Source organism: Diadema antillarum, unplaced genomic scaffold (genome assembly GCF_040938485.1).
Source record: "Diadema antillarum isolate AM-2024a unplaced genomic scaffold, OU_Dant_1.0 seq00000131_RagTag, whole genome shotgun sequence".
In the NCBI taxonomy this organism is placed as follows: Eukaryota; Metazoa; Echinodermata; class Echinoidea; order Diadematoida; family Diadematidae; genus Diadema; species Diadema antillarum.
The window spans coordinates 287,940-300,875 of NW_027271209.1; the positions used below are offsets into that span (position 1 = coordinate 287,940).

General features: G+C 38.7%; 1 protein-coding gene across 16 annotated transcripts in view; it reads left to right on the forward strand.

Moving 5' to 3' along the window:
• The window catches only part of LOC139727452 (anoctamin-4-like), a 127,451-nt gene that overhangs the window by 10,223 nt on the left and 104,292 nt on the right, over positions 1 to 12,936 (forward strand). For 3 of the 16 annotated variants that reach the window (XM_071638412.1, XM_071638419.1, XM_071638420.1), the window contains exon 1: positions 5,884 to 6,310. The exons of the other annotated variants lie outside the window; for them this stretch is intronic. In XM_071638412.1, coding sequence (XP_071494513.1) covers positions 6,250 to 6,310 — 61 coding nt within the window. In that variant the 5' untranslated portion in view covers positions 5,884 to 6,249. Of the gene's footprint in view, positions 1 to 5,883; positions 6,311 to 12,936 lie in introns of those variants that run through there. 16 annotated transcript variants of the gene reach the window in all.

Below are 12,936 nucleotides of genomic sequence, written 5' to 3' on the forward strand. Positions count from 1 at the left end.
GAGACATATCAGACATGAAGAGAAAATAGGAGTGTATAGTAATATGCTTGAAGAAATTTCCCATTTCGTATTCTTATCCGGAGAAGTATTTGACAGTTTAATCGCAGTGCTTCCCAGGTTGTATACAGATGGTATATAATAATTATGTGCAATGTATATCAGTCATATTAAAAACTCTGTACATATACTCTGTATGGCTGTTCGTTGTTTATGACCCACTTAAAGGGATAGTATAGTATTGGTGGAGATGAGAACTGGGCTTTTAACTTTTTGCAAGATACCAAGAAAACACTTCTGATATTGTAGTACAGAGCGTACCATTTTAAGAGGAATTCAAAGTTTGTTTGATGAAAACTGGGTTTGGAATGACTAAAACATCCAAAAACAAAGTAAAACAAAGCGATCGTAATAAAGTGTGGGTCCCACACTTTATTAGAATCGCTCTTTTTTAGATATGTCAGCCATTTCAAAACCAATTTTCATCAAATAAACATTGAATTCCTCGTAGAATTACATGCTCTTTCATATTTCATACGAGGTTTCTCATTATCTCACCAAAAAATGTTAGAAACCTGAAATTAGGTCTCAACCAAAACTGCACAATCCCTTTAATGTTGGACTCACAATGGCATTTGTCGAGCAAAAATCTCCCGTTTAGTCGTCAGTATAGTCGTGTCTGACAATCAATATCTATACATGTATTAAGGTATAGTTAATGATTTCAATGATTAGACTTTGGACGTAGTAATGCCATCTTGTTTGAATGTCGACTTTTGAGGGTTAGCGAGAAAAGCTCGGGTAAACAAACTTTATAATCAGTCAAGAGGCCGGTGCAATATAAAGCATACACAGATAGACACACACCCGCAGACATACATACACACACTCATACGCACACCCACACACTTGCACACACCTATAATGTATAGAAGATAGGAAGAAAAACCTCTACACTGCTGTTAAACGAATGCCAGTTTATAGGCCATTGTTAGGAGCTTTTATATCATGTCTCTGATTCACCTCTAAACACTTCGACCTGCCCGCTCTAGGGCCCCTTGGTAATAGCGTGTGTGTGTGTGTGTGTGTGTGTGTGTGTGTGTGTGTGTGTGTGTGTGCATCATTGTCTATTGTTCATGAGAGGTATCCAATAAACACAAATCTTTTGCAAATTAGGATTGATCTACCTGTCAAAAAAGGAAATATTTACAAAAGGAAAGGGAAAAAAAGATACGTTAAATGCTAGCAATGGAAAGAGGAATCCACTGTTCCCAGAAACAGCATGTATTCCATCGACAGATATTCATGTCGTGCGTTTGCGGTTGATTGAATGTGCAACCGAGTAACTGATATCAATTGACAATTTGGCAACTGAAATTATTAAAAGTTCGTCGAAAATTTTGATATTAATTCGTACAATAGGCTATACGAAATGGTGATGAGGAGAAGACAGTGTAGAATAATAGTGCGTTTCATGATTAACATAGTTCACTGTTTGAATGCAACAATTTTTGTGCTTAAATTCTAAATTGTCAATCAAAAGTTCATCTTGTGCATAGTAGATGACATTCTCTTTTTTGCATGAATATGAAAGTCATTTTGTCACTTATCTCATTATTCAGTCATTCCTTGCATATAATTTTGAATCGTATTGAACAAAACTGCTTTGTTTGACGCAGGAATCAGTCATTTCCTTTCACAGTGTGAGGGGTAATTCCTATCAGAAGTATTATGCATGTCTCAAATCGGAGAAATACAGAATGATGTGAGGACGTCGCAGGAGGTATGATATAGGTATGAATTGTCGGAAATCACAAAACCGTAACTGGTTAGTTTGAAGTAACTCAGTGTATTGACGTCAACATGAACATGACCCTATATGGAATCACAGCAGAGATAAGAACGAAATACCCTGCTCCGTTAGTGGGGATTACCACCAGTGTAGCAGTCTGTTCCAAGGGAATTTACCGCCCAGCCAACTCCGCTCATACCATTTAACCATTCAGATCATGAATTCATACGGAATTCCGCCGAACGATTCGTGTCTCGCGTCAAGCGTCTGAAATAATCTGAAATCTTTGGATTTGACTTGATGGGCCGCCATTGTCACCCTTGTGGAATGATTATTGTAGCGACACAAAAGAGCGTCCTGGCCGACAGAGATTCAAGTCCATTGAATTGTGAGACCACGAGTATCCACTTAACAAGTGGGTCCTTTATCTCTGTGCACGAGACCTTGACTGTCGTGCAGGAGAGAAAGTAAGTTCTTGGTCATTCTGTTGTTACAAGGGTGCAAGTCTTCCATGGCGGGCCAAAGCGTGAGCCGTCGAGTCGCCAATAATCGGCAACACAATCACTGAGCCAGTGAAAAGAAGGTCACAGAAAGTAATAACTGTTCGGTGAAGCGTTATGCTTGGTCCTCTACCACCACCACCACCCCCCCCCCCCCGGAAAAAAAAAGGTGATGTGCCCAAATATGTTAAAAGTTGGATTACGTATATACATTATTATCATCGAAATAGAGGGTAGAAAAGTTCAGTGTTTAATTTGCACGATGTGCAACTACCAGTATTTTCTCCACGGCTCGTCGGTACACTGCGCCAACAGTCAACGATAGTTGGCGCTCTTATGATTACTGTAGCAGAGTATTGTTGCAGTCAGTGTCGTATTACCTCTCTGGAAAAAAAATACAGAAAGAAATAGGTAAATGAGTAGAAATGATACTAATAACATAAAATGGAGACAAAATCAAGTGACAACGTGGGAATCAACTACGAACGATAGCAACCTGAACTGCTGGGTTTTTTTCTCTCTTTTGATAGCTAACCCTAAGTATAAAATCTGCATTCCCAATACACCCACGATGCTGTCTTATACTATGGCAAGACAAGCTTGAGTAATTATCGGCCTCGTTGTGTATTGTCATGTCTGGGGATAACACTCCATTGTCTTTTATGCCAAAACAAAGCAAGATCCTCCACTGAATACCGCTCATTCTTCAACATAATGGAACAGAATGCGATCCCTGCATATATCATCATCATGAAGTGCTACGAAAAAAAAAAAAATCCCACACATTTTATGGTAGTGAATTGTAGAACTCGGAGTGATGCTACACTCACTACGCAACCACAGTTTTCGAACAGCCTAAAGCGCATAGTTACAATGAGCTTCGATGCATGCAAAGTTAGTTTATTGTAGTAATTATGATAATATGTAATATTGTGTTATGTGATATTTGTCACATAATTATTTTTAAATTGTATTTCGTAAGTTGTGGAAGCATAGCAAGTAGTTTTAATGATATAGGAATACAAACTTATATGCGACAGCAGTATTGGTGTACTAAAAAATATATATAGCATATAATGTATCTTAAGTGCAACATAATGTTAGCCATGAGGAAAAGCTCTTTAAGTCTTCAATGTGTAAATACTCTTTTTATGGGGCTATTATGGATTTCAGTATAATGTGTGTGTATACGTATTCAATTCAGTTCAGTTCAATTTCCACTCATTCCCCGAGTGGAACACCCTCGTCAGCCAACTGGTCTGCATGGTTTTCAGAGACATCCACACATGTTAAAGATAAACATTTCATTTTACTCAAGTATTCCTCTTTACTCTTCATTTTAACTTTCCACTTGCCATCAAAATATCTTTGATTCTCTTTCTTTTTATATCATTTCAAAAATGCATATTCAGTCGTGTAGTTTCTCATAGAGTCAGCCGTTGCTTCCTTTGTAAACAATCATGCTTCTCTGTTCCGCCTGTGTGTATGTGTGTGCATTGTTATCGGGTAATAACTTGATTGAAATTCGGCTATGAGACGGGTCAGCTTTGCATGTTCTCCGTGTAGGGAGTTATACTTTAACTTTGGTAAAAAAATGCTAACGGAATTACACACACAAGCAGCGTAAAAAAAAACAACAACAACAAAACAACCACACTTTCATACATCTTCTACTGCCCATACCAGTGCATATAACAGCACAACCATATAGCTCTTGTATCTACTGCTATTGCTGTGCTTTTTAGGAAGTACAGCTTCTATCACAAACACAGATTAACATCGATGCTGATAGCTAATGTAGCGATTTGTCTTATATCCTTGTTATTATGATTTCTTCCCCCTTTTTTGGTACTTAGGGTAGTGATTTTTTTCTCTCTCTCTCCTTGTGTTCTGTTGCAACCTGTTATTGCACTCAATACAGTCAAAATTACTTTCGCAATCGCTTTACGGTGACAGCGGAAAGAATATTCTGACCCGGAAGTCCGTTGCTACATACAACAGTAAGTGCATTGTTTCCCCTCTACACATCAGCCCAATGCCGCAGCTGGGGATTATTTTCTGCCACTGTCTGTCACTCACTGCCCTCGGCAATTATCTTTGAATGATTTAAAAGAGCACCCATGCAAGCTTTGTCACGTTATATAATAATTTATAATATACAAAGTGTATAATATTATTCAAGTTTTGTGTTTGTAAGTGATATAATATGAGGCAACAACACATAGGTGTTGCAAAAGTTACTGATTGACGATTGTCCTTCGTCGACGTATAATAAGTTCTGATTATGCAGATTTGAAATTGGCCATGCATGATTTAAAAAAAATCATGTGGGCATACAAACTCTGAATACAGTAGTCTTGAACCAGCAATCTCGTGATTACTATGGAGTGTACCAGACAAGTGTCTTATTTAGTCTCAACAAAGAAAAAACAAACAAACCCAAGTCCAGCTTTTTTTTTTCTGTTCACTGTATATTGTCACTGTTTGTCTCCCGGCCGTTAGATAATTTAAAGCTTATTTTTTTTTAACTTGAAATACGGAATTTTCTTTATTGATAGAAAGATAATGATTTAAACACAAGGCCTGACATTGATATTACTAATTTACTGACATTTCAGATCCCGTCTGCCTTTACTGTCCTCTCCATTTCTCCTTCTTTTTCATTCTTCTTAAATATTCCTATTATTACAATATTTAATGTTTTGTCTTTGTATCGAATCGTGCAAAGTCTACGAGGAGTGAATTTTATTTATTCACTCATTCATTCATTTGTGCATGTATTTATATATTTATTTTCTATTTATATATTTATGATTTATTTATATATTTATTTATCTATCCATCTTTTAATTTATAGATTTTTTTTTCCAAAAGTTATTTATTCAATTTTTGAAGTTAAACACGCTTGTATTTTATCATTACTCGGCCGAGTATTGAACAAGTTGCTAAATGAATCAGAGAGTAGGGTCCTAGTAGTAGTAGTCCGAGAGAAGTTTCAAAAGTATCTGATGAGGGTCACGTTTTTTCTGTTTTCACCCCCCCCCCCCGTCCCCATCATTGCTTTACCTGTCGAACAGTGTTTTAAAGAAATGTATGTGTGTTTTTTTTTTTTTGGGGGGGGGGGTATTGTTGACTGGCACTAAAGAGTTGTTTTGAAGCTCCTTGCTGGCGCTGATGAATCGCATTGCATCATAACGCATATTCTTTTAAATAAAATAATGCGACACGACACATGTTCCCTCTGTGTGTTCAATCAGCTTTTGAAACTGCGCCAATGTTGCTCATAAACTTCAAAGAGAAGTGAAATTGTTGTCGTGCCACGCCCTTTTTATGGAGGCATCACGCACAGTACACAAGCGCACTGTGGGAACGTCATCCATGGATGCGAAGGGCGGGACGCGCGAGTCGTCGGGAGCTACAGTATCTACGGAAAAATAACAAACTACCAAAACGAAGATAATAGAGCACGCTCGTATCTGTGTACTGCACAAAGATATAGCACTGGATGGAGGGGTCGTGCGGTGGGATCGGACGCACGTACAACCGTGGCGGAGGCGCAGCGTAACATACTGACATACACGAAGAACGTAACGAAAGAAGGTGAACTGAAATAGCTTTCGCACGTTACTACACAGGATCAAGGATTCATCGTCCTACTCGATGGGGAGATGGTGTGATCCTTCCTTGGGATTTTATCGTCTGTATATCCTATAATCAAATGTCATATTCTTTTGTCATCTGCTTCGGCCACCTGAAAACGCACCATCCTCACCTCCCTGGTCTGCCAGGCCTTTGCCCGTCTGCTGCTGGGACTCGGGAGCTGTGTGCCTGTCCCTGAGCTGAAGCCTGAGTGGTACGCGAGATTGCGTTGTCACCTGCCTGGCAGCCCAGGCAGAAAGTTGGGCGGGGAGAATTGAAATCCTTGAATTGTACTGATTGAATCCTTTTGATTTTCCAAGAATGTCGAACCCCATTGGGTTTGAGGCCGTGGAAAATGGAGGTGGAGGACAGCCTGCTGTAGGTATGTATGATTGAAAACATCATCATGGTCATCGCGAAGTAAAAAATGTGCAGCTGTTAATTTGCATCGTATTCGTAAGTCGGTCGGTACGGTGCGGGAAGACTTTGCACAAGTAAATTTATGCACATGCACAAGGGTAATTCAGTTCGGGAAACCCACTCACAAGGGGGGCCCCTCCTTATAAGTAACCCGTCCCCCTTATAAGTAACCCCGTCCCCCTTATAAGTAACCCCCGGGGCACCCCTTATAAGGAGTCTCCACGCTTTTTTGCAATGCAACGCGAAAATGAAAGGACTGCGGCAATTCGCTTGATTATGTCCATAAAGCTTCACAAGTTTCCTAGTTACGAAATTTGAGCAAAATCGGTTTGAGGCATCATATCTAAAATCATGGATTTAAATGCGATGTCAAACGACCCATGCGAATGCTGAAATGCGAGCGATTACTGGCGTGAGTGTCGCCAGGCGCGGCGGCGCGGCAATGCTTGAGTGCAGACGTGGCGACTGAGTACGTACTCAGATTATACCCATGCTGCATTTGATTGAATTGATGTCTAGGCCCTAAGTCATTTATTCATTTAAATACTGCTCCCCTCATAATCTGGTTATTTCACGTGCAGCACACTTGAACTCATGCCACCTCCTTTTCGAAAAGCATGAGGCTAAATATGTAAACCTTATAAAATATTGTTGTACCTAAATTTTTAGGAAGTGCCGTGAAATGACTGTTGCAGATATTGTATGAATTTATAATTTTTACACAATATATGCATGGACATTTAGGAATAAAGTGCATACAGTAAAGTTTACAAATAAGGGATAATTATGTTCAATACATATATAATACTTTTGATGCATTTTAATCCCCTTTGTTCATTGTTGCACTTCGGTGTTTATTGCTATATTGTCAGAGGATAAACTGAGCATTATTGTACAGGACTTCATACATTCATCATCAGATAGCAACTCGGGTATTCTCTTCGCATTAGATGTTGAACATGCTTTGGATCTAATCAGAAATATTCCAAAAGTTGTAGCACATCACAGGTAATACAGTTTGTATTGGGATAGATTCCAAAATATCCATATAAAGTGCATTAATTATGTGTACTTTTTTTTTTTCCATTTGTATGCCCTGCTGTAAAACTTAACCGGTATTCACAGGAAGAAGTAATTATTGAATGACAAAGTTTTCCTGCCATATGGTTCAGAAACTCAGCTTGGTACAATGTATTAAAGAAAATTTTAATCTCTCTTCATGATTCCCAGTGTGATTTTTTTGTTTCATTGTCAAAATCAGGGTATTAAGATGGTCCATACGTTGTGATCCTCTCCAGTTAGTAATTGTGTCTCAGTGTATGGGTGATAAGATAAACATGCAGTGGTACCAGTCACTGAAATGACTGCCAATTCTACTGCAGAGCTACCAAATGTTGCACAAAAATTGTACGTGTTTCAAAAGTTACATAAAAGGGAATATGGAAATAAGAATGGACATCCAAAACATATGTTTTCACAACAGCAAAGAAGGCAAAATAAATTGACAAAAGATTAAGGCAAGATGTTGTTGCTATACATGTACGGTGCATAACCGTGCCTGCCTGTCCCGCATCGGACTCATCAGTCACTTTCGAGCCTGCAGCAGACGTGGACTTCCTTAAATCTTCGTTCGCGAAGCAAAGCCATACTATACTACTATACATGCACAATCAAGGCATTCACATATAATGTAGAAGTAATGTACACTTGTACCTCGTATACAATGTGCAATGTAGACCTCAAAGCGCACTTGTATGAGCTGAGTACTGCATGCCACGAGTAACTGTAAAACAAAGAATGTTCGCGTGCAGTGTCAGCAGCGGGTAGTGGTGAAATTGTTGAAGCTAGATCTGGTGCATATCTTCCTCTTTTAAAAGCAGAAAAGGGCACACAAGTTTGATCGTTGGATTTTGGATTATTTCAGGCATGACCTTACAATTGTATGGTAAACATGACTTTGTCCTAAATGGATATTTCATCCACTTTTTCGTGTTGCATCCAACATATCTGAGTTTGGTTTTTTCTGCCTACCAAATATGTGATGATTTTCTATTAAAGCCACTGTGAAAAGTCAATACATAAATCCACAGCAAACTTTCCTAAATTCTGCCCTATTAGGTTCCTGACAGTATGTTGATGGGTACACTGTTAAAGCCAGCCTGCCCTCTGCACTGCAATTGTTGGAAGAGATACAGTGTAGTATGAGATACAATTATGTATAGGCCTACTGTAAAACATGATATATTCGCGGCATGAAATTTTCGCGAATTGGAGCTGACAGCCTTTTTCATGGCATGCAATTTTCGCGAATTGCCACTGGCGTTCAATGTATTTAGTGTAGACAAAAACTTTCGCGTGCATTTTTATTTCGCGAATTTTGGCGATCGCGAAATTCGCGAAATTAAAATGCACGCGAAATTCGCGAAATTAAAATGCACGCGAAAATTCCTCGTTTACAGTAGTGTTTGGAAATATTTGAACAGATGGTTGGTTGAAAAAAAAAATGTGAATTTTGAATGAAAAATAGAATTGCAGAAATACTGAATACTACAAATTCATGCTTTCATTGGTTGGTAGCTCTACGATATGCAGAATCCATTATGAATCAAAACTGCATGTGGCAGCATTGTGTTACCATGGCTACATAGATGGTTTTGCCTTGATTTGAACTTGTGCTTTGTCCAGAGTTTGTGTAAAGATGTAGTGCTTTGACATGTTCCAGTTCTTGAACCAAGACTGCTAAAAGTGCTGCGCACTTTAATAACAAGTGGATTTGTCGTTAGCGAGCATTGTTGACCTACTACGCTGAATAGGTTGAATGGGGGCAGGATCATTGTATGGACTGCTGCACAAGAACTATGCCACTTTAAATAGAAGTCGTTTGATTCACAGTGGTATGTCGGAACTATGCTTTGTTAGATATAGCAACCACCTAGTGTGCATACTGTAGTTTAGTACAGTTTGGTAGGTTTGACATGAGAAATTGCTGTAAAGGAAAGTATAGTGTGTCATAAATTTAATGTGAACAATGTAGAAATCCCTTTTTCTCTACTGCTGGCATGTACCGGTATGTACATTTTGCCTGTAGTATAGGGACATGTAGGCCTATGTCATGTGTTGAAAAAGCAAAATTGCCATCTCAGATCAGTTGTAATTAACTGACACTCTCAAAAGTGAATGGAATGTTGATTTCTTTCCCTTTTGCCACACCTACCCCAAATAATATCTAAAAATCAGTGGGTCATGCCCATACACACATTATAGATTTCTTTTTTTTTTTCTTTTTATTACACCCACAGTATATTGACATTGTCTGGTAGTAAAAGCCTTAGAGGATTCTTTAGGGGGTCACACCCTACTGGTCCATGCAACAGGGGGAAGGGAACCACTGAATGTGGCAGAAGTGTACCATGCCCTCACTTCCATACAAACTGTACAGGTGGAGAACACAAAGTTATCCAGAGCAGGGAGGTGCTCACCTCCCTGTCCAGAGGCATTATTTACAACACTGATACTTTTTTTTTCATATTGCTTACCAATACATGTACATACAGTACTTTTAATTGTATCTTTTAATTGTAATTAATCTATTACTCTCTTTGTTAATCCCTGTACACTTGCATGTAGGAGCAAGTGACAGAAAATGTTATCTTCTGTGATGCCGTAACACCTGTTATTATACAATGATAATGTTTGTGTTACATGTACATCGTATGAGTGTGAACATTTAGAGGTACGAACTGTATGTAGGGTTACTGTAGGCCTACCCTTGACAGACACAGTAGACCTTCGTCCTTGATGAAGCAGAGGTTATGAAATATTTGTTATGAAGTTAGAAAAATACAAATGTCTGCCTTTCTTTGGTTGAGAAAAAAAAAAGAGAAACACTCATACTGTTATTGAAGTCATAACATGCTGTTCAAATATTGGTAGGCCTACTGAGAAAACATTGAGCCATTGGGTGTGGTTTTGTGATTTATGTCAGTGTAAATAATGTGTGCTCTGAACTTTTCTCCATCTCACAGTCTGATTGTTCAGCACACACCAGACCCAAGTCATACCCATGACTGGTGAGAAATATGCCTTTTAATATTTGAACGACTATTTTGCATTAATTTATCATACTTTCAGGTCACTCAGAAGCATTCACATAACAGAAATACCTGTATGATTTTACACTGTTATTATACACTGTTGATACTTAGTACCTGCTTGTAATGTCCTATAGAGAATATTTCATACCAGGGAATCTACATATAATATACAAATATTGTGAGGTACAAATTGTACACACTATTGTACACCTTGTATTTCATATAAATCTGTGTGTAAATATTCAACAGCTACAGTATACTGACAGTGTAAGCACTTCTTGATATGTATGTGTCTTGATAGTAATTAGTATCCTTTGTCTTTCTGAATCCACGTTGTATAGCTGTAGTTATGAAAAGTTTGTCTACACTGCAGTCTAACGTCAGTGGTCTTCCTTTCTTTTTAAGTGTTTTCATAGTCGCACACATTGTACACTGTACAAGATGGTACTTCTGCATTCTAGTTGCAAGACTCTAACAAGTGTTAGCTGTTTGTTCTTTCCATCTCTTTGGCGTGTGATGTACAAGTTGTTTGTACAATCATGGAGCTGCAAACGAAGTTTGTAGCTCCATGGTACAATGTACAACTTGTAGCCACTGTCAAACTGGTGATCTGCAAGGAAGCAAGAACAAATTCTAGAGCAGATACGTGCTAGCCTGTATAGCATTCATGTGCTTCAATGATGCTCATTCATGAGACAACAGATGAACATGAAGGTAGTAAATCACATGGGAGGGTTCTGTGATGCGTAATTGTAGTTCCCCTAGTCCCATGTGCATTAGCCTTTAAGTGAAAGCCCTGTGGCGCTGGTTGATATTCTGCACTTTGTTTGGGTCTTTTTCAAGAATAACAAACAGGAAAGAATGGACAGCAAGAGGGGATACTGTCCACCATAGAGTCTTTACAGATTCGGTTTAAATTTCCAAGTACGCTAATTGTGGTAACCTTGTTTTCTCCGTGATTTTTCTACTGAAGTCCTTGCAGCCAATCAGCAAGCCTATTACTCACTCAGCTTACATTCGATACTGTTTAAGCTGTTATTTTTTCGCGAGGGTTTGATTTTCGTGAATTTCGCGAATCATAGTTGGATCGCGAATTTACAGTACTGTAACAACACGCGAAAATGTCTCCATGCACTGTGTAATAATAGAGCATTAATGTAAGCGTTGGCGCCGATTCACAAAAACAACACCGTGTGAAAATGTGTATGACCTCGTTATTCGCGAAAATATCTGCACACGAAAATATCAGCATATACAGTTTATGCAGAGTTATACGACTGAAGACTGTTCATCAAATAACCAGTATCATACATTATGAGCTCAATGTGCCTGGTACAAGTCTTTCCACTGGATGTGGGAAGATTGTAATATATGGAGGGGGTTGCCTGGTTTGCACAGTCTGTAATAGGTGTACTATGCAATGACATGTGTGATCAATGAGATATCAGATGATTCATCAGTATCGTATGTGAGTTGACATCTCAGATATCCCCTGACACATAGGCAAGAAAATATTGAAAGATCCCTCTGTGCCCCTGTGGAACTTTGTTTAATAATGAACGATTCAGAAACCGTTAGTGAATTTTGATTATGCACAGCTGGCAGAAAGCCTAATGAACATAGAAGATTATCATATCATATTTTGTCTTGATAATATCCATTCATCAAGTGATAGGAGGCTGATCCAAGTCCAAAATAAAAAAGCTGCGGTTGTGCGCTCACCCGTGCCTTGCCATTCTCTACCATAACAAGCTCGTCTTGATAAGTCACACTGTATGGAATATTACGTATCAACCTAGTAGATGCCATGCAGCCTGACAAACGGCTGTATGTGAATAAGTGATTAGCCATCCCAGTCATGGGCAATATGATAGCTATCATGGAGGTCTGCAGATCTACTTACTGGTAGTGTACATACACTGTAGCAGTCATTTTCTTAATGTTGAGTGTTCAGTAGACCTTTTTTTTTTTTTTTTTTTGAATAGCATTCTCTTCCAACTTGTCCCTGGGGATTATCAGAAACAAGTTGGGTTCATTGATGCGATTACTTATCCTATACCAGGACTTTCAACTTTTTTTTTAATGACACTTTGGATCCGTCAGTTCTTGTGGCCATGGTTTCTTCCGTCAGAAACAGTCCAGGCATTTAAGGGAATCATGCAGAAACCTGACAGAAGTTTCCTACAATGTAGCTGCTATTCTTGAATCATTGCCAAACCTTATTCTTACAAATCAGAGGCATTAATGGGGATTTTGTGAAGGAGAGGTAGGAAACAGAGCCGTCCCAGGGGCATGCAAAAAGGATCCATCTTATCATCTTCAGATGTCTCCTGCCATGAGTGTAGGGCGTTGTGACCTGAATTGTATCAACCTCTTGTTTTAAAGATTTGCTACGTCCATGGTGTGAAGCACGACTTTTCGTTAGTGCATGTACAATTGTACATGTGATTTGATATTTTGAAGGCGATTATTTACTTTGGCGTATATGTAGTGT